This window comes from Rhinichthys klamathensis, unplaced genomic scaffold, assembly GCF_029890125.1.
Source record: "Rhinichthys klamathensis goyatoka isolate OS25496 unplaced genomic scaffold, OSU_Roscu_1.1 h1tg001193l_1, whole genome shotgun sequence".
Classification (NCBI taxonomy): domain Eukaryota; kingdom Metazoa; phylum Chordata; class Actinopteri; order Cypriniformes; family Leuciscidae; genus Rhinichthys; species Rhinichthys klamathensis.
Window position 1 is genome coordinate 32,501 of NW_026607380.1, and position 23,523 is coordinate 56,023.

At 36.5% G+C, this 23,523-nt stretch overlaps 1 protein-coding gene and 1 pseudogene across 1 annotated transcript in view; both read left to right on the forward strand.

Moving 5' to 3' along the window:
* The window catches only part of LOC130079650 (peroxiredoxin-like 2A), a 4,001-nt pseudogene extending 3,273 nt beyond the window's left edge, over positions 1–728 (forward strand).
* A 167-nt stretch (positions 729–895) lies between these two features.
* pdzd7b (PDZ domain containing 7b) overlaps positions 896–23,523 on the forward strand; it is a 48,087-nt gene continuing 25,459 nt past the window's right edge. The window contains exons 1-12 of the mRNA XM_056244990.1: positions 896–1,083; positions 2,606–2,657; positions 4,590–4,715; positions 6,566–6,740; positions 9,444–9,620; positions 10,457–10,604; positions 12,331–12,391; positions 21,458–21,802; positions 22,150–22,299; positions 22,641–22,747; positions 22,838–22,929; positions 23,366–23,457. Of these exons, the coding sequence (XP_056100965.1) occupies positions 2,651–2,657; positions 4,590–4,715; positions 6,566–6,740; positions 9,444–9,620; positions 10,457–10,604; positions 12,331–12,391; positions 21,458–21,802; positions 22,150–22,299; positions 22,641–22,747; positions 22,838–22,929; positions 23,366–23,457 (1,480 nt within the window). The 5' untranslated portion in view covers positions 896–1,083; positions 2,606–2,650. The remainder of the gene's footprint in view (positions 1,084–2,605; positions 2,658–4,589; positions 4,716–6,565; positions 6,741–9,443; positions 9,621–10,456; positions 10,605–12,330; positions 12,392–21,457; positions 21,803–22,149; positions 22,300–22,640; positions 22,748–22,837; positions 22,930–23,365; positions 23,458–23,523) is intronic.

Below are 23,523 nucleotides of genomic sequence, written 5' to 3' on the forward strand. Positions count from 1 at the left end.
GAAAAAAATCTTCATGCCTTAAAATATCTTGAATGTAACTCGACACCCTTGCCTCATTTAGTATACACGTTCTATGAATATGCAAATGAGCCCCGCCTCCACTCACTCACTCAGCTCAGAGATCCACTGGTTGACGATCACACGTTGACCTGATTGGTTACAAGGTCGTTTGTGACGTCAGAAACACCAGCGATTTCAAACCGTGTGTTTGAGACTGTCTTTGGTTCACTGCAGTTTTAAGGAGGAGATACTCAGCAATGCTGTCGACTTATGAACTTACACATGGTGTGTCTTAAAGCACATTAAAAACACCACATAGACACATAAACAACATTAAAAGCTGGATTTTCACCACAGGGGGACTTACGTTCACCGTGTTATAGCTGTATCGTGTCCTTGTGTGTTTGTGTTTTCAGGGAATTCTGCTGGAGCACCATGAGAAAGAGTTTGGAGATAAAGCCGATCTCTCTGCGGTCCGGAAGGCTGTCAGGAGGATCCAGAAAACAGAGAATTAGATACATGTCAAACAATCCCTGATGACACATCTGTGAACGTTCAGAAATAACAAGAAATGACTCCTGAAAGCATGTATTCATAATGCAATATCCCTCTGTGAGTCTGTGTGTGTGGTCTGAGAGTGTCTATGTGACAGACTGATCCTAAACTCTAATGAGAGGACAGACTTGATGATTTACACATCAGACCACCAACACACACACACAAATATGATTTTCTTTTCTTTCTATGAAACACTTTGTTAAGGTGTACTAGATCATAGTCTATATGCTTATGAAATAAACCAAATAAAACAGTATAAGTATTTTGTAAGTAATCTCTCAAATGATATGCATAAAAAAGCGTGCACATAAAACAAATCCACACACGACAACAAAAAAAAGTTGAAAATGAACTACACAACATGTCACGCCCCCGAGAGAAGATTGACAGTTGTGGAATCCAATAGAAACCTTGCAACCTTTTCAGTGCGGCCAATCACAGAGCGGGTCACGGCAGAGTGCGGTTTAGCCGCAGGCGTCAGAAATTACGATACTCGCCTCAGGATGGAAATAAGTACTTAAACAGGTAAACATTTCATCTTTCGGGTAAAGTGTTAACAAATGTCGATCAGAGATTTATTGTTGTTTTATAAAGGTATATCATTCACCTGTGGCGTCTTTCACTTATTGATTAAACCAACACGGAGCGTTTCATGATAGTGACGGACAGCCGTTATTCAGCATTGAAATTAACGGCGCTGCTTCTGATAGCCTGTAAGTGTTTGAACACATTAAAAACTCTCTGAATATCGACAAGTACTGGCATAAAAGTAGTTTTTTTGCGTTAGTTTGCTGTCTGAGGTGAGGAATGACACCTGAGTCTCGTGAACGCGCGCGCGTGACCGCGGGATTATATGACACGAGCTGCGCGTCAACATCATCACGTTCAAAGAAGCGCGTTCATGGATCAACCAAAAAGTGCCCCAATTATCAACATCAACGCAAGATTAATAATTAAACTCCTCATAAAAGTGACAGTGAATTGATGAATTTATCTTGTTATTGACTAACAAAAAACTAACAAATGTGCTACTGTATATGATTATGCTAATCATTTTTATTATGTTATCAAAGTGGTTTTTGGATACCATTACAGTGTACCAAAGTTCAACTGATTTTCACAGTTTTTGAAGCATATAAAACAGACTTTTTTTAATCATTTTATGTCAACTACTTCAATTAACCCTGTAAAAAGAAAAGTTTGCATAACGTTATGTGTTTTTGTTGTTGAGTATCATATTTCATAAGTCATACATCAAGCTTTTACTGTTAATATAGTCTGATATAGAGAAAATATGGAGGGAAAAACAGCTCAATTTTATCCAGAGACTCAAAACTAAGCAAAAATGATATAAGATGATATTTTATGATCAAAACATATAATGCAATACAATGATGATTGAGAGATCAACTAATAAATCTTTCTCAAAAGCCTGATGATCATATTTGATACTCATGATTTGAACATAAAATGATGTTTGGACAATCAAGTAAAGCTGCTTCAGTCCAGTAAGTGTTCATCTTGAAATATTATTAATAATATCAAACATAATCAGAGCAGATTTGACAGCAGAAAGACACGTGAAGCACGAGCTGAAGGAGGACGTTTGTACAATTAAACTAAAATACGTTTACTTGATAAAACAGTCTAAACTATCAGTCAGAGACAGAAGGACTGGAGGAGATTGTTTATCAGCGAAGGTTTGATCATGTTCATGAAATTTGCTTATCAAATATGATACAGTATGCTTTATAGGGTTGATTTAAATCACTTATAAATTGGAACACGTATGACTTTTTAATTATACATCAACATCAAATACAGTAGAAGCTGTAAACAGAATCACTAATCAAAATAAACAATATTTTCCTCTGGGACCAGCAGTGTTTCTGGTGAGTTTTGACATGATTTTGATGTATTAATACTGATGGATGTGTTTTATTAATACTGATGGATGTGTTTTATTAATACTGATGGATGTGTTTTATTAATACTGATGGGTGTGTTTTATGAATACTGATGGATGTGTGTGTGTTCTGTAACGCAGTGAGCCGAGAGATCGCAGGAATCCTGGGACCAGTCGACCGTCAGGATGGAGGGTGAGACGGGTGAATAATAATTGATTAGTTGGTCGATTATTTCTTCGATTAATCGATTAATCGTATTTAAAAAGTCCCCTTTTTTAATTAACAAAACGCACTAGGCCTATTCCACGTCCTGGCCAAAGCTGTCCTTCAAACAAATGTGCAAACTCAATGCAATGAAAACATAGTGAATATATCGATATCTATGCTATGTGCAAAAGAGCTATAAAGCAAAAGGACAGTTTAAATCATTACATTAAAAATGAAGATAATAATAAAGAAAAATGAAAACACAAACTCAGTGTTAACGATAAGAGGAATGTTCTGCAGGAACACACACATTCTCTCGGGACACAGTGACCTGTTATTTCTTTATCCTGTAAATGTAAGAAACATCTTACTTTATATTCAATTTCACGCAGTTATCTCTACAGTCCCCACTCTCATAAAATACTCGAATTACAAATATGTTAATGTTGACTTTTAACCTTAAATTTAACGTCCATCACCAGATATTTCAGCAAAATGAATATTTTGATTCGATGAATATTAATGGTCTTCCTCTGTTTGAGGCGCTCATTCAGTAAAGTCTGAAGTGGAAATACTCGCTTGGATTTGTAACACTTACAGGTAAGGATATAACCGAAAAATGAAAGTTTAGCGCCGAGGAAACACATCACACATTAAACGGCACACGCCTCTGTCAAAGCGCCTGACAGGGAAGCCCTGTTACACATATTTAATATATATATATGCATGATTATACTTTTCAGAGTGCCGACATTTCTGTATTTAAAATCCGTTTTTTTATTGATTTCATGTAATATTCTAATTTTATGAGATTTTGATTTTGGGGTTTTCATAAGCTGTAAGACATGATAATCATCAAAATTATAATTTTTTGCACGATATTCTAATTTTCCGAGTTTCACACGTATCCCGCACCAGCTCACTCAGTTTCCTCCACTATACATACAGTGGTGTGAATAAGTTATTACCCCCATGCTAAAGTTGCCTAAAAAGAGGAATAAAAAATCACCTTTTGGAAATTGATCTTAATGCCTTAATTAGAAAAATGAGGAAAAATCCAACCTTTAAGGGCACCAATTTTCTTTGTGTATGAATAATGTATCATAAATAAATAAATGTTCTTCCTTAAAATACAGGGTGCATAAGTCAGGCCCCCCCCCTATGTTAAATTCCCATAGAGTCAGGCAGATTTTTATTTTTAAAGGCCAGTTATTTCATGGATCCAGGATAATATGCATCCTGATAAAGTTCCCTTGGCCTTTGGAATTAAAATATCCCACATCATCACATTCCCTTCACCATACCTAGAGATTGGCATGGTGTTATTTCAGTTAGCCTAATAGCTGGTTTGATTTGCATTGAAAGATGATCTTATGGAAAGTACCCCATGCCAATCTCTAGGTATGGTGAAGGGAATGTGATGATGTGGGATATTTTAATTCCAAAGGCCAAGGGAACTTTATCAGGATGCATATTATCCTGGATCCATGAAATAACTGGCCTTTAAAAATAAAAATCTGCCTGACTCTATGGGAATTTAACATAGGGGGGGGGCCTGACTTATGCACCCTGTATTTTAAGGAAGAACATTTATTTATTTATGATACATTATTCATACACAAAGAAAATTGGTGTCCTTAAAGGTTGGATTTTTCCTCATTTTTCTAATTAAGGCATTAAGATCAATTTCCAAAAGATGATTTTTTATTCCTCTTTTTAGGCAACTTTAGCATGGGGGTAATAACTTATTCACACCACTGTAGTTGCATTTTGACTTCCATTGACGGTGGGCAGACGCGACTAATCGATAATGAGATTCATTATCGATGATTTTCATTTTCGATTTTATCGATTAGTTGTTGAAGCCCTAAAGCAGATGAAGTGAATGAAGCAGCGTGTGTGTGTGTGTGTCCGCAGGCGCGATGCTGAGGTTGACACTCGTCAGGAGCGATGATGATGGTCACCTGGGCTTCAGTGTGCGAGGAGGATCTGAACACGGACTCGGTGTGTTCATCAGTAAAGTGCAGAAGAACAGCGCTGCGGGTGAGACGCCACGAGCTTGTTTGCATGTTGTGTGAAGGGTTTGGCTAATCAGGCACTGCGTTTGTATTCTACAAATGTGCAGATAAAAGCGGCTACATTATAAAACTGATCCAAGATCAGGTAAAAAACGTACAGACAACTGAATTGAGATGAATAATGACACTATTGTCTAATGTAGAGCTGCTTTCATATACACTACCGTTCAAAAGTTTGGGGTCAGTGAGAATTTTATTTTTATTTTTTGGAGGAAATAAATCAATACTTTTATTTATCAAGGAATAATTAATTTGATCGAAAGTGACAGTAAAGACATTTATAATGTTACAAAAGTCTTTTGAACTTCCTATTCATCAAAGAATCCTAAAAAACAAAACTGTACAACTGACAGACCAACAACTGTTTCAACATTGATAATAATCATAAATGTTTCTTGAGCATCAAATCCTCATATTATACTGATTTGTGAAGGATCATGTGACACTGAAGACACTGACACTGGTGATGCTGAAAATTCAGCTTTGATCACAGGAATAAATTACACTTTACTACATATTCACACAGAAAACAGCTGATTTACACTGGAATAATATTTAATACTATAACTGATTTTTGTTGTATTTTTAATCAAATAAGCGCAGCCATGGTTAGCAGAAGAGAATTCTTTTAAAAGTATTTAAAATCGTACCGACCCCAAACTTTTGAACGGTAGTGTATGTTTCATAATTGACGAATATTGCAACTAGGGCTGTGTACGAGACTTCTTCCGTTACACATTTTACGAACAGATAATGATATAGCAGAGGCTGTTACATTAATGTGAAGAGGGGAAACAAGAAAGCTAAACTGTTAATGCAGTCGACCTTAAGAATAGGCACACTTTATACCTAGTTTAACGTACCTAGTTTATATCTAGTTTAACGTTTCTTCTTTTCTTCTGGATGGTTGAATTAAGTTTTCTAAAACGAATGAAAGAATCCTGCATGTTCTGCGTGTCTCTGTCAACACAAGCCGGCGTAAACTAGTGTTTTTCCTTGATGCCTCGCCACAGCCAATCACCAGCACTGGATGTAAGCACATCATACATGCTGGATGCTTATTGGCTCACCGACGTTGACAAGATTAACACCTCAGGGTTCGAAATCTGATACTGAACGACAAGATGGTATCGAGGCAATTCGGTCTGTGCCTAAAAAGTATCGAATTCGATACACAGCCCTAATTGCAATATTTGTTTTGTTTTGTGTGTGTGTGTGTGTGTGTGTGTGTTTGTTTTTGGGATTTCTGAGGACATCTCATGTGTCCTCGTATTTTAAATGTCTTTAAAATCTACTAAACAGTGTTTTATTAAAATTTTTAAAATGCATACAGTTTTCTGTGATGGGTAGGGTTAGTGTGTGTGTGTGTGATGGGTAGGGTAAGTGTGTGTGATGGTAGGTTTAGGGGTAGGGTTAGTGTGTGTGTGTGTGATGGTAGGTTAAGGGGTAGGGTTAGTGTGTGTGTGTGTGTGTGTGTGTGTGTGATGGATAGGTTTAGGGGTAGGGTTAGTGTGTGTGTGTGTGTGTGTGTGTGTGTGTGTGTGTGTGTGTGTGTGTGTGTGTGTGTGTGTGTGTGTGTGTGTGTGTGTGTGTGTGTGATGGATAGGGTTAGTGTGTGTGTGTGTGTGTGTGTGTGATGGGTAGGTTTAGTGGTAGGGTTAGTGTGTGTGTGTGTGATGGGTAGGGTTAGTGTGTAGGGGGAGAGAAGATACAGTTTGTACAGTATAAAAACCATTACATCAATGGAATGTCCTCACAAGTATAGCAAAACAAACCTCTGTGTGTGTGTGTGTGTGTGTGTGTGTGTGTGTGTAGAGTTGGCGGGTCTGTGTGTCGGTGATAAGCTAGTGGAGGTGAACGGCGTGAGTCTGGAGAACATTAGCATGAGCAGCGCAGTGAAGGTGTTGTCGGGTCACGCTCGCCTCCGATTGGTCGTCCAGCGCGTGGGCCGCGTCCCGGGCGTTCGCTACACCAATGAGAAAACCACGTGGTGAGTGTCAGAACAAACATATATGGGAATATACTGCAGAATATACTGCGATATATTACATAATACATTTCCATAAATGGGAAACTAGCGCTTATATTTTTCAATATACTGCAATAAATGCATTGACCATGTATGGCTATATATTAACACATATAACATATTTATAAATGAAGACAAAAATAGCATTGCATGTAATATTCACAAAGTTGTATCCTTTATTTTGTACATATATTTCACATACATGTTCCCATATAAATTTTAATGTATGTTCACACACACATATATACACACACATTCACAGAATGAGTTACAACAGATTTCTAGTTCCCAGCATGCTTTGCTTCCGACTGTGAAAGGAGAGTAAATGTTCAAATTAAGTGTTATTTAATGTGTTTTGCTCGATATTAATACAGGGGAGATGTGTTAGTGTTTAATGTTCTATTATTTGGGGGTTCTGGTGTGTCTGAGTGTTTGGGGCCGTTGTGCTGAAGAGTCTGCGGTTCCGTTGATGATTGGCCGAATATAATCTAGACTGTAATTACTATACAGGGCTCTAGAGTGCGACCAAAATTTGTAAGGGTGCGACTAAATTTTTTCCTAGGTCGCACCAGGCACCTAATAACGTTCTCGCATGATCGCATCCGCTGCCTCTCCACAAACGAGTCTTTTGTTCTCCTTGCACGCATGGTTGGATCATATCGTGGTCTAAACCAATCAGAGATAGCGATTGGGCGGGTCTTTGCCTCTGATTGGCTGTGGTTATGCTCCATGCTGAAAATGCTCTAAAATGCTCTGTGCTGTGTGATTGAAATAAATTGCGACGTGAGCACCAGAGAATCAGTTACAGCAATCAGCAGCATCAGCTTAATAAACGCAAGAAAACAGACGACGAAGAAACTTTTAAAAATGTAGGCTACTTGAACTAGGGCTAGGTGAAAAATATTGATTTCTCGATTTTAATCGATTCTCATTTTTACGAACCGTTGGGCTCTGCTGTTTTCAGTTGATGAATGAATGGAACATTGTAGCGAGCATCCCATCCAATAAATCGCAATAATCTTTGTGCTTTGTTACTATTGATATGAAACAAAGTCTCAGATTTCAAATTAGGTCCATTTTCTTACGAAATTCAAAAACATAAATAGTGTATTGACGCTGTGGCGTGAGATCGCTCTGGCTCATCTCAGCTCAAGAGAAGCAGCAGCGCGGAGCGCACATGATCTCCTCTTCTGCCTTAATAATACCAGTTACAGTGCGAAATAAACCTGAATGAACGTCTGAAAGTGTGTTAAAAGATAGAGTACAACTTATCGAAATCAGTATCTTTCACATGGAATCGCTCAATCAGTGTTTCAACCGTGGAAAGACGTCAGTAAAACGCTCGTAAACAATGTAATGTAACGTCACATTTACCTCAGAAAAAACATATCCAGTGACCATAAACTCGTTAGCTAGCTAGAAAAATTAACTCTAGAGGAGCATTTTGCCTAATATATGCACCATATTGCATATTCATTATAATTTTTAATGTTTTTCAATATTTAATGCATGTTGTTTGAAAAAATCTGGCAAGTTTTTATGCAGCCACCATTTAAATGTTTATATTTCATATAACTTTATTATAAAAAAAATAAAAGTGAAATTTAAGTGTTTGTGTACAAATCAGGTCATTTTTACCTTCAATATAATAGTAGGCTAATGAAGCCTATAGGCTACAACTGACTCCCAGTTTACAGCATTAGTTGAGATTTGTTTTTCTTGAGAAAATTTGCCATGTATTGTACCTGATATCCAAAATAATCAATATTGAATCGAATTGTGAAATTTGCGTCAACACCCTGCCATAACTTGAACAATGTAAAAACAGCACTTTAAATGTTTTTTTTTTTTTTTAAGATTTATATTTTTATATACAGTATAATTGTGCTAAAAAAAACAAAAAAACTACACCTTATTATTCTTATTCTTGTTTAAAAGCATTTACATAATATATATGCATGTATATGGAACGTGATAAAAAGGTGACCTTGAAATTGTGGCGTTAAAGGCGACGCGAGACGAGGAAAATTTTTAGTGCACCTAAATTTTGTGCTGGTGCACCTAAATAAAAAAGTTAGGCGCACCAGTGCAACCAAGGCAAAAAGTTAGTCTGGAGCCCTGCTATAAAAGTAATGTCCGTGCTCTTCTCAGCTCGGTGTCATAGTCTCCTGGCTAAATACTTTAGTACATGCAGGTGTGCTTTTGTTAACTAGCTTGAAAATATGAAACATTTATAATGTAAATAATAATAAAAATATAAGAAACATATTATATTATATATTTCTCTCTATATATGTGTGTTTATGAGTAAATATATATGCAATATATTACACATGCAGTACCATATCTGATCACATGTACATCTATATATTATAAAGACTATTACTAAATATATAATATTACATATATTATGATATATTAGTAAATATATTGTCACATCATTTTTCAATATATGAAAAGCGGCAATTCCTTATGTATTATTCAATATATTGATATTAACACTATATCTTATTCTGTATATTTTCAAATATACTGTTAAACCATTTAATATATTGATCATTCATATATGGGAAAATATATTTTCTTTTTATACGGGTCACCAACGGTTCGGCGTCCGTGTCTGTGACTCTCGGTGCGTGTGTGTGTGTGTGTGTGTGTGTTCAGGGTGGATCTGATCCACCGGCGGATGGTGGTGGAGGAATCGGGCGCTCGTGTGTCGGTGTACAGCTCAGATGGAGCGCTGTGTCGAACGGTCCACCTCAATCTCTCACACAGCCAGCCCGTACTGGGACTCAACATCCGCGGAGGACGAGAGTACAGCCTGGGCATCTACGTGTCCAAGTCAGTACACACACACACACACACACCAACCACTTTATATGCACTGCTGCATTATTGTGGCTTCATCATTCTGTTTGAACACTTGAGCCATTAATACTAACACTTTCTATTCTATATCTATAAAAAAATAAATATTCATGTACTGCGTCAGATTAAACTGGGAAGGGTCACAGCACTTGCATATTGTTAGTTTCACCGCTTCCATTGTTCTCATTGGGATAAAAGCGCCTGCTAAATTAATAAATGTAAATGTTTGTAATTTTTCAATTTTCTGTGGCCATCTGGTGGTCAAAAGGAGGAACATCACCAAAGATTTTTTTTTCTTTTAAATTTTATAGCATTTTATTATTGTATAGCATTTTTGAAGTGATTAAGTTGTTTGGATGGATTGGCACTTTCACTAATTAAAACAAATCACATATAAATTAATCAACTTCAGATAAAGTTTATTGACAAATATGGATGTTGCCTTGACAAAGCCTTGTCTGAATGTTAAAAATATTAAAGCTTGAAGTTTGAAGGTTTTAACATCAGACAGAAAATCAGATTAAGTAAAAAAATAATAATAAAACAGACCAATAAAAACCTCATTAAACAACAACTGACCACATTAAAGATAAGCACAAGAAACCACATAAGAACTATTAGACCACAAAGGGATTCATATTTAAAACATTTATTACAGTAAACAATGTATTAGAGTAATATTAGTAATATTAGTTGGCATGTGTTTCTCACATGCTTTTGGGAAAAACTAGCTCTGAAACAGTGTGAAAATGTGTTGTGTTTTCTTCTGTGTTTTGATGTGTGTTTTGTGTGTGTTTGTGTGTTTGCAGGCTGGATCCGGGCGGTCTGGCGGAACAGGGCGGAGTCAAGATGGGGGATCAGATCCTGTCAGCCAATGGCGTGAGCTTTGAGAACATCAACCATTACAGAGCCGTGGAAGTGCTGAAGAGTCAACCTCATGCCATACTGACTATTAAAGTGAGTCAAACACACACGCGCACACACACATACTCTCTTTCACTCACATACACACTCACTCTCACACACACACACAGACACACACACACACACTCACTCAAACTCACTAACACGCACTCTCACACTCACACACACACTCTCTCACTAACACAGTCACTCACACACACATACTCTCTCTCACTCACATACTCACATACACACTCACTCTCACACACACACACACACACTCACTCAAACTCACTAACACACACTCTCCCACTCACACACACACTCTCTCTCACTAACACACTCACACACACTCACACACACACACACACACACACACACACACACACACACACACACACACACACACACACACACACACACACACACACACACACACACACACACACTCTCTCAGTAACACAGACACTCACACAGTCACACATACTCTCTCTCACTCACATACTCACTAACACACACACACACACTCTCACTAACACAGACACTCACACACACATACTCTCTCTCACTTACATACTCACTAACACACTCACTCACACACACACACACACACACACACTCTCTCTCTCTCACTAACACAGACACTCACACACACATACTCTCTCTCACTCACATACTCACTAACACACACACACACACACACACTTACCTACAGCAGGTGGTTGATGAGCCTCTCTGGTTTCTGTGTGTCAGGTTGTACATTATTCACTCTGTTCCTGGATCAGGTGTTCCTGCAAACTCATACACACATAATGTCCATATAAACATGCCAACATTCATGACCAGCAAGAAAAGCTTTGGGAGGAAATAAGTCAGACTGTTAACAGTTACTTCAGTGCAGACAAAACAGTCAACTTTGTCCAACACAAACTGGGGTTCGCGAAAAATTATGAAAAGCTTATAATTCATTAAATCATAAAACACAAATAAACCACAAATAATTCAAAAATAAAATGCATTTTAAAAATCAATGTTTTATATATTGAAATATTAATTAATACAAATGTAAAATTTAAATAAATTAATCATTTCAAAATAAAAATAAATCGAAATAAAACACTCACAAAAAAAGAAGAAATATTTTTTTTTTACCTGCATGTCATGTGACCATCAAAAATATCAAAGAACATGTGAATGTGTTAAATTATTGAAATATTAATTAAATCATAAGAATATAAATAAACCACAATTATTTAAAACACAGCACGTAATTTAAAAATAAAAACAGTCCAAACTAAACGCTTAAAAAAATGTATATATATTGATATATTTTTTATTGTTTACCTAAATGTTATGTAACTGACATCAGAGAACCAGAATACAATTGTGTTGGTTAATTATAAATCATAAAAATGTAAAATTAAAATGAATAAATAATGTTAAAATCAAAACAATTAAAAAAAATTAAGCCATAAAAAGGTTTCATTCAAATAAATAATTTTAAAAATAAAGGCCAATCAAAATATATAAGATGTGTCATGTGACCCTGAATGTGTCTTAAATTATTGAAATATTAGCTTTCAAAAAACTACAAACTACAAAAAATTCATAAGATGGCGATTTCATCACACTAGAGTTGTGTTAACACGTGTAAAGTGAAGTATTGTGGCTTTTGAAACGGTATTAACGTTTATTATTTTCCCAATAGAGTTCCATCGTACAAACTGGCAGACAAAATGATAACTGACAGCTTGGATGTGATGTGGATTGTTGTTCACAGGAAGCGGGCAGATATCCAGCGTACAAAGAAATGGTGACAGAATTCAGCTGGATGAATAAATGTAAGATAAAATATCAGGAAACAACAACAATAATCTGCTAATCCTTAAAGGGACAGTTCACCCAGAAATGAACATTATCCCATGATTTACTCTCCCTCAAGCCATCCTAGCCGGTATGTTCGTTTGGCTGGAAGCTTGTTATTTTACTTTATAAAGTTTTAAATATGGATATTTTTCTGATGGATAGATGCACTTTTATGATGGACAGATGCACTTTTATCATGGATAGATGCACTTTTATCATGGACAGATGCACTTTTATCATGGATAGATGCACTTTTATCATGGACAGATGCACTTTTATGATGGATAGATGCACTTTTATGATGGACAGATGCACTTTTATCATGGATAGATGCATTTTTATCATGGACAGATGCACTTTTATGATGGATAGATGCACTTTTATGATGGACAGATGCACTTTTATCATGGATAGATGCACTTTTATCATGGACAGATGCACTTTTATGATGGATAGATGCACTTTTATCATGGATAGATGCACTTTTATGATGGACAGATGCACTTTTATGATGGACAGATGCACTTTTATCATGGATAGATGCACTTTTATCATGGATAGATGCACTTTTATGATGGACAGATGCACTTTTATGATGGACAGATGCACTTTTATCATGGATAGATGCACTTTTATCATGGACAGATGCACTTTTATGATGGATAGATGCACTTTTATCATGGATAGATGCACTTTTATGATGGACAGATGCACTTTTATGATGGACAGATGCACTTTTATCATGGATAGATGCACTTTTATCATGGATAGATGCACTTTTATGATGGACAGATGCACTTTTATCATGGATAGATGCACTTTTATCATGGACAGATGCACTTTTATCATGGATAGATGCACTTTTATCATGGACAGATGCACTTTTATGATGGATAGATGCACTTTTATGATGGACAGATGCACTTTTATCATGGATAGATGCATTTTTATCATGGACAGATGCACTTTTATGATGGATAGATGCACTTTTATGATGGACAGATGCACTTTTATCATGGATAGATGCACTTTTATCATGGACAGATGCACTTTTATGATGGATAGATGCACTTTTATCATGGATAGATGCACTTTTATGATGGACAGATGCACTTTTATGATGGACAGATGCACTTTTATCATGGATAGATGCACTTTTATCATGGATAGATGCACTTTTATGATGGACAGATGCACTTTTATGATGGACAGATGCACTTTTATCATGGATAGATGCACTTTTATCATGGACAGATGCACTTTTATGATGGATAGATGCACTTTTATCATGGATAGATGCACTTTTATGATGGACAGATGCACTTTTATGATGGACAGATGCACTTTTATCATGGATAGATGCACTTTTATCATGGATAGATGCACTTTTATGATGGACAGATGCACTTTTATGATGGACAGATGCACTTTTATCATGGATAGATGCACTTTTATCATGGACAGATGCACTTTTATCATGGATAGATGCACTTTTATGATGGATAGATGCACTTTTATGATGGACAGATGCACTTTTATGATGGACAGATGCACTTTTATGATGGACAGATGCACTTTTATCATGGATAGATGCACTTTTATCATGGACAGATGCACTTTTATGATGGACAGATGCACTTTTATGATGGACAGATGCACTTTTATCATGGATAGATGCACTTTTATCATGGACAGATGCACTTTTATGATGGATAGATGCACTTTTATGATGGATAGATGCACTTTTATGATGGACAGATGCACTTTTATGATGGACAGATGCACTTTTATCATGGATAGATGCACTTTTATCATGGATAGATGCACTTTTATGATGGACAGATGCACTTTTATGATGGACAGATGCACTTTTATCATGGATAAATGCACTTTTATCATGGACAGATGCACTTTTATGATGGATAGATGCACTTTTATCATGGATAGATGCACTTTTATGATGGACAGATGCACTTTTATGATGGACAGATGCACTTTTATCATGGATAGATGCACTTTTATCATGGATAGATGCACTTTTATGATGGACAGATGCACTTTAATGATGGACAGATGCACTTTTATCATGGATAGATGCACTTTTATCATGGACAGATGCACTTTTATGATGGATAGATGCACTTTTATGATGGACAGATGCACTTTTATGATGGACAGATGCACTTTTATGATGGACAGATGCACTTTTATCATGGATAGATGCACTTTTATCATGGACAGATGCACTTTTATGATGGATAGATGCACTTTTATGATGGACAGATGCACTTTTATCATGGATAGATGCACTTTTATCATGGACAGATGCACTTTTATGATGGATAGATGCACTTTTAAGATGGACAGATGCACTTTTATCATGGATAGATGCACTTTTATCATGGACAGATGCACTTTTATGATGGATAGATGCACTTTTATCATGGATAGATGCACTTTTATGATGGACAGATGCACTTTTATGATGGACAGATGCACTTTTATCATGGATAGATGCACTTTTATCATGGATAGATGCACTTTTATGATGGACAGATGCACTTTTATGATGGACAGATGCACTTTTATCATGGATAGATGCACTTTTATCATGGACAGATGCACTTTTATGATGGATAGATGCACTTTTATGATGGACAGATGCACTTTTATGATGGACAGATGCACTTTTATGATGGATAGATGCACTTTTATGATGGACAGATGCACTTTTATGATGGACAGATGCACTTTTATGATGGACAGATGCACTTTTATGATGGACAGATGCACTTTTATCATGGATAGATGCACTTTTATCATGGACAGATGCACTTTTATGATGGATAGATGCACTTTTATGATGGATAGATGCACTTTTATCATGGACAGATGCACTTTTATGATGGATAGATGCACTTTTATGATGGACAGATGCACTTTTATGATGGATAGATGCACTTTTATCATGGATAGATGCACTTTTATCATGGACAGATGCACTTTTATCATGGATAGTTGCACTTTTATGATGGACAGATGCACTTTTATGATGGACAGATGCACTTTTACGGTGGACAGATGCACTTTTATGATGGACAGATGCACTTTTATGATGGACAGATGCACTTTTATGATGGACAGATGCACTTTTATGATGGATAGATGCACTTTTACGGTGGACCGATGCACTTTTATGATGGACAGATGCACTTTTACGGTGGATAGATGCACTTTTATGATGGATAGATGCACTTTTATGATGGATAGATGCACTTTTATCATGGATAGATGCACTTTTATGAAGGATAGATGCACTTTTATGATGGATAGATGCACTTTTATCATGAATAGATGCACTTTTATGATGGATAGATGCACTTTTATCATGGATAGTTGCACTTTTATCATGAATAGATTAGGGATGTGCACGAATATTCGAATATTCGATCTGTAATTATTATTCGAAAAATAAAATACTATTCGAATTTTACTACATTGCTTTGCTGGCCGTAAATGCAGTGAATCCATGATAAATCCCAAGCACTAACTCGCAGTTATAATTAAATGCACTGGGTGGCGCTGTGGAGTGTGTTAACAAGTTGTGTGTATTTGATCACATAATGTTGTCGTCTGCCTCGCGAAGTTTGGAATTACTTGAAAATGATCTTACTAAATGGAATTACTTTTGATCGAATTAATTAATTAATCTGAGTTATAATATCATCAACACAATGAGAAATCACATGAAATCCAAACAGTCGAATGAGGAAAGGCAGCTGTCCATCACTGCATTCACGACTGCAGGTAAGCGCAGCTGGACCCCGCGTGATCCGAGATGATAACTTATCTTATAGCAAAATGATTTTGAGACATATACTTCCTTTAAGTTTCGTTGAGGGAGACCGGTTTAAGAACAGAAAACGCAAAGTGCTGTTAGAAACTTAGAACACCGTTATCTTTGTGTCTCTGAAGCGTCTGTCAGCGAAGCGCCTTTTCTCCCTCGAGCATAAATTGCTGGTGCATCCCCCTGCATGTGGATATCGTTTTTCTCAATATAAACGTGAAACAATATAAACACGATAATCATATGCTGACTCGAGTGTGTGTGTGTGCGTTCTGTACGATATCTGCCGCAATATGCTTTAGGCGTTTTTCCCCGTTCGCGCTGCTTAAGCATGCTTTTATTAATGCTTTTGTTTTTTATATTTTTTGTTTACACATAGGCCTACTGTTTAATGTTTTCAACTAAAAGAAAACTTTAACATATATTGTAAGCTTGTTGTGTATATTGCCTAATTGTAAGCGTGTTCAGAAATGGTGACAAAAACGTAAAAAAAAATTAAACTTAAAAAATAACGTCTTTTTCGTTAAACGTCATTTAAATAAACGAATATTCGAATATTCGATTTTTATGAGCCCGAATATTCGAATGCAATATTTTAGAAAAATGCCCATCCCTAGAATAGATGCACTTTTATGATGGATAGTTGCACTTTTATCATGGATAGATGCACTTTTATGATGGATAGATGCACTTTTATGATGGATTGATGCATTTATGATGGACAGATGCACTTTTATCATGGATAGATGCACTTTTATGATGGATAGTTGCACTTTTATCATGGATAGATGCACTTTTATCATGGATAGATGCACTTTTATGATGGATAGTTGCACTTTTATGATGGATAGATGCATTTATGATGGATAGATGCACTTTTATGATGGATAGATGCACTTTTATGATGGATAGTTGCACTTTTATCATGGATAGATGCACTTTTATCATGGATAGATGCACTTTTATGATGGATAGTTGCACTTTTATGATGGATAGATGCATTTATGATGGATAGATGCACTTTTATCATGGATAGTTGCACTTTTATGATGGATAGTTGCACTTTTATGATGGATAGATGCATTTATGATGGATAGATGCACTTTTATGATGGACAGATGCACTTTTATCATGGATAGATGCACTTTTATCATGGATAGTTGCACTTTTATGATGGATAGATGCACTTTTATGATGGACAGATGCACTTTTATCATGGATAGTTGCACTTTTATGATGGATAGTTGCACTTTTATGATGGATAGATGCATTTATGATGGATAGATGCACTTTTATGATGGACAGATGCACTTTTATCATGAATAGATGCACTTTTATCATGAATAGATTAGGGATGTGCACGAATATTCGAATATTCGATCTGTAATTATTATTCGAAAAATAAAATACTATTCGAATTTTACTACATTGCTTTGCTGGCCGTAAATGCAGTGAATCCATGATAAATCCCAAGCACTAACTCCCAGTTATAATTAAATGCACTGGGTGGCGCTGTGGAGTGTGTTAACAAGTTGTGTGTATTTGATCACATAATGTTGTCGTCTGCCTCGCGAAGTTTGGAATTACTTGAAAATGATCTTACTAAATGGAATTACTTTTGATCGAATTAATTAATTAATCTGAGTTATAATATCATCAACACAATGAGAAATCACATGAAATCCAAACAGTCGAATGAGGAAAGGCAGCTGTCCATCACTGCATTCACGACTGCAGGTAAGCGCAGCTGGACCCCGCGTGATCCGAGATGATAACTTATCTTATAGCAAAATGATTTTGAGACATATACTTCCTTTAAGTTTCGTTGAGGGAGACCGGTTTAAGAACAGAAAACGCAAAGTGCTGTTAGAAACTTAGAACACCGTTATCTTTGTGTCTCTGAAGCGTCTGTCAGCAAAGCGCCTTTTCTCCCTCGAGCATAAATTGCTGGTGCATCCCCCTGCATGTGGATATCGTTTTTCTCAATATAAACGTGAAACAATATAAACACGATAATCATATGCTGACTCGAGTGTGTGTGTGTGCGTTCTGTACGATATCTGCCGCAATATGCTTTAGGCGTTTTTCCCCGTTCGCGCTGCTTAAGCATGCTTTTATTAATGCTTTTGTTTTTTATATTTTTTGTTTACACATAGGCCTACTGTTTAATGTTTTCAACTAAAAGAAAACTTTAACATATATTGTAAGCTTGTTGTGTATATTGCCTAATTGTAAGCGTGTTCAGAAATGGTGACAAAAACGTAAAAAAAAATTAAACTTAAAAAATAACGTCTTTTTCGTTAAACGTCATTTAAATAAACGAATATTCGAATATTCGATTTTTATGAGCCCGAATATTCGAATGCAATATTTTAGAAAAATGCCCATCCCTAGAATAGATGCACTTTTATGATGGATAGTTGCACTTTTATCATGGATAGATGCACTTTTATCATGGATAGATGCACTTTTATCATGGATAGATGCACTTTTATGATGGATAGTTGCACTTTTATGATGGATAGATGCATTTATGATGGATAGATGGACTTTTATCATGGATAGTTGCACTTTTATGATGGATAGATGCACTTTTATCATGGATAGATGCACTTTTATGATGGATAGTTGCACTTTTATGATGGATAGATGCATTTATGATGGATAGATGCACTTTTATGATGGATAGATGCACTTTTATGATGGATAGTTGCACTTTTATCATGGATAGATGCACTTTTATGATGGATAGATGCACTTTTATGATGGATAGATGCACTTTTATGATGGATAGTTGCACTTTTATCATGGATAGATGCACTTTTATGATGGATAGTTGCACTTTTATGATGGATAGATGCATTTATGATGGATAGATGCACTTTTATGATGGATAGATGCACTTTTATGATGGATAGTTGCACTTTTATCATGGATAGATGCACTTTTATCATGGATAGATGCACTTTTATGATGGATAGTTGCACTTTTATGATGGATAGATGCATTTATGATGGATAGATGCACTTTTATCATGGATAGTTGCACTTTTATGATGGATAGTTGCACTTTTATGATGGATAGATGCATTTATGATGGATAGATGCACTTTTATGATGGACAGATGCACTTTTATCATGGATAGATGCACTTTTATCATGGATAGTTGCACTTTTATGATGGATAGATGCACTTTTATGATGGACAGATGCACTTTTATCATGGATAGTTGCACTTTTATGATGGATAGTTGCACTTTTATGATGGATAGATGCATTTATGATGGATAGATGCACTTTTATGATGGACAGATGCACTTTTATCATGAATAGATGCACTTTTATCATGAATAGATTAGGGATGTGCACGAATATTCGAATATTCGATCTGTAATTATTATTCGAAAAATAAAATACTATTCGAATTTTACTACATTGCTTTGCTGGCCGTAAATGCAGTGAATCCATGATAAATCCCAAGCACTAACTCCCAGTTATAATTAAATGCACTGGGTGGCGCTGTGGAGTGTGTTAACAAGTTGTGTGTATTTGATCACATAATGTTGTCGTCTGCCTCGCGAAGTTTGGAATTACTTGAAAATGATCTTACTAAATGGAATTACTTTTGATCGAATTAATTAATTAATCTGAGTTATAATATCATCAACACAATGAGAAATCACATGAAATCCAAACAGTCGAATGAGGAAAGGCAGCTGTCCATCACTGCATTCACGACTGCAGGTAAGCGCAGCTGGACCCCGCGTGATCCGAAATGATAACTTATCTTATAGCAAAATGATTTTGAGACATATACTTCCTTTAAGTTTCGTTGAGGGAGACCGGTTTAAGAACAGAAAACGCAAAGTGCTGTTAGAAACTTAGAACACCGTTATCTTTGTGTCTCTGAAGCGTCTGTCAGCAAAGCGCCTTTTCTCCCTCGAGCATAAATTGCTGGTGCATCCCCCTGCATGTGGATATCGTTTTTCTCAATATAAACGTGAAACAATATAAACACGATAATCATATGCTGACTCGAGTGTGTGTGTGTGCGTTCTGTACGATATCTGCCGCAATATGCTTTAGGCGTTTTTCCCCGTTCGCGCTGCTTAAGCATGCTTTTATTAATGCTTTTGTTTTTTATATTTTTTGTTTACACATAGGCCTACTGTTTAATGTTTTCAACTAAAAGAAAACTTTAACATATATTGTAAGCTTGTTGTGTATATTGCCTAATTGTAAGCGTGTTCAGAAATGGTGACAAAAACGTAAAAAAAAATTAAACTTAAAAAATAACGTCTTTTTCGTTAAACGTCATTTAAATAAACGAATATTCGAATATTCGATTTTTATGAGCCCGAATATTCGAATGCAATATTTTAGAAAAATGCCCATCCCTAGAATAGATGCACTTTTATGATGGATAGTTGCACTTTTATCATGGATAGATGCACTTTTATCATGGATAGATGCACTTTTATGATGGATAGTTGCACTTTTATGATGGATAGATGCATTTATGATGGATAGATGGACTTTTATCATGGATAGTTGCACTTTTATGATGGATAGATGCACTTTTATCATGAATAGATGCACTTTTATGATAGATAGATGCACTTTTATTATGAATAGATGCACTTTTATCATGGATAGATGCATTTATGATGGATAGATGCACTTTTATCATGGATAGTTGCACTTTTATGATGGATAGATGCACTTTTATCATGGATAGATGCACTTTTATGATAGATAGATGGACTTTTATTATGAATAGATGCACTTTTATCATGGATAGTTGCACTTTTATGATGGATAGATGCACTTTTATCATGAATAGATGCACTTTTATGATAGATAGATGCACTTTTATTATGAATAGATGCACTTTTATCATGGATAGATGCATTTATGATGGATAGATGCACTTTTATCATGGATAGTTGCACTTTTATGATGGATAGATGCACTTTTATCATGGATAGATGCACTTTTATGATGGATAGATGCACTTTTATCATGGATAGATGCACTTTTATGAACTTCATAACAGAAATGGCCATTCACTGCCATTATAAAGCTTGTAAGAGCCAGGACATTTTTTAATGGCTTGAGGGTGAGTAAATAATGGGCTAATTTTAATTTTTGGGTGAACTATCCCTTTAAGTACACTAACCTTTGACCTCTTTCAGCCGACAGTGGAACGGTGTGTTCGTCGTCACACGGGTCGGGGTCTCACTCGTCGACCTCCTCGCTGTCCTCTGGGACGCCCCTCGGCTCTTTGAGTGGCATTTCCCAAACTACTCTGCCTGTTAGCTTGCCCTTAGGAGCCAAAATGTCCGCCGCCGAGGGCCAGTTTCCCCCAGACTCCACTGATAACGAGGGTGGTTCAGAGCTGCTGCGGACCGTGAGCCGAGGAGCCACAGAACTCTTGCAGGACTCGGTGATCCGGGGCGAAGGAGAAGAGGACGAGAGAGAGTCGGGAGCGAACAGAAGTCTTCCGATACGCCGAACACGAAGTCATGTGACTGTGTCAGGTAGGGTTAATTGGTTTAAACAAAGAGATCATATAGTCATATTTTGTTATGTTTGTGAGGTTATCAAGTTATTATATTCTGCTGCTCCACTGTTTTGTTTTGTCGTACACTACCAGTCAAAAGATTTGGATCGGTAAGATTTTTAATGTTTTTAAAAGAAGTCTCTTCTGCTCACCAAGGCTGCTTTTATTTGATATTTATTTATTCCCTGTTAGCTGGGAATGCCACTAAAACCTTCATGTGTACCGTTTGTCTATGATCCAGTTGAACAAAACAAGTGCCTGTCTGATTGACATGAACTGTTTCGTACCAATAGCTCAAACTGTTTGTGTCTCCTGTTGCCACAGAAGAGGAAAGCAAACGGAAGAGAAAGCAGGCGGAGCGAGGAGAAGAAAGCAGTTCGCTGCCGCGCTCCAGAACTTTATTCGGTCTTTTCCGAAAGCGAGATTCCTCAAGATCACGCTCCAGATCTCCCTCCCGCTCAGAGAGCATTCTGGGTAATATTTTTTTAGAGGATCACATTGTGGTTACACTTTATTTTAAGGTGTATTGTTACAGTGTACTTAGTACTGAGTAAAATTAACATGTACTTACTATAGGGTTAGGGTTTGGTTGAGGGTTAGTTGCATGAAATTATTCATAATTTACTGTTATTACTATGGTAAGTACGTGTAACATATGTAACAAGGACCAGGGGTAATAAAGTGTTACCCACATCGTTTAGTCCAAAGCGTACTTTAGTTTTGTATGCACATAGACGAACGCATAGGCCATAGAAATGTGGATATAGTTATGATATAAACCTGATTTAAACCTGAAGTACTGAATGTTTCTACAGGCACGTATAATGGGGATTTATCTGACGCTCTGAATCACGTACGAGAAATTGCTGTCAGGTTGCTGGAGGATGAAGATGTGGATGTGCTCATGGAGATCTGTCAGAGGGTAAGAGAGATTCAGCCTCACACCCTGACCATCTCACATCATTCATGGGTTTCTTTATCCAGAGACTGAACTCATGTTTACAACTGACAGTATTTAACAGAGCGAGGGCTTCAGACGCTGGTGCACCCGCTCCTGGCCATCCTGAACACGCCAGAGAAGCTGCTGATGCTCAGAGAGATCAGGTGACATCCAGAGATCATGTGCAAACAGTGCTGGGCGTTACGGCCAAAAATGTATATCATTGTATATTTCTAAAATATACCGGTTTCACAGTAATACAGGTGAAACTCGAAAAATTATGAATATCGTGCAAAAGTTCATTTATTTCAGTAATTGAACTTAAAAGGTGAAACTAATATATTATATAGACTCATTACATGCAAAGTGAGATATTTCAAGCCTTTATTTGTTATAATTGTGATGATTATGGCTTACAGCTTATGAAAACCCCAAATTCAAAATTAGAATATTGTGAAAAGGTTTTCATATCTGTAAGACATAATCATCACAATCAAGAGGGAGAAAGAGTCTTCATCAGAACAATCTTTTATTCTTTTGCAATAATTGGTGATATTGCTATAGAGAGGTGACTGTAGTTTGGTGTCTCTCATCTCCCAGGACTCTCGTGTCCTCCAGTGATCTTCCGCTCTTCAACATCACGGTGTCTCCATTCGAAGAGCAAGCTTATGATATTCTGAAGAGTCGCTCACGTAAATCCATCAGAATCTTTACATTTTAATGCCCAATGGTTCACAGTTGCTTGCAGACCCTTCATT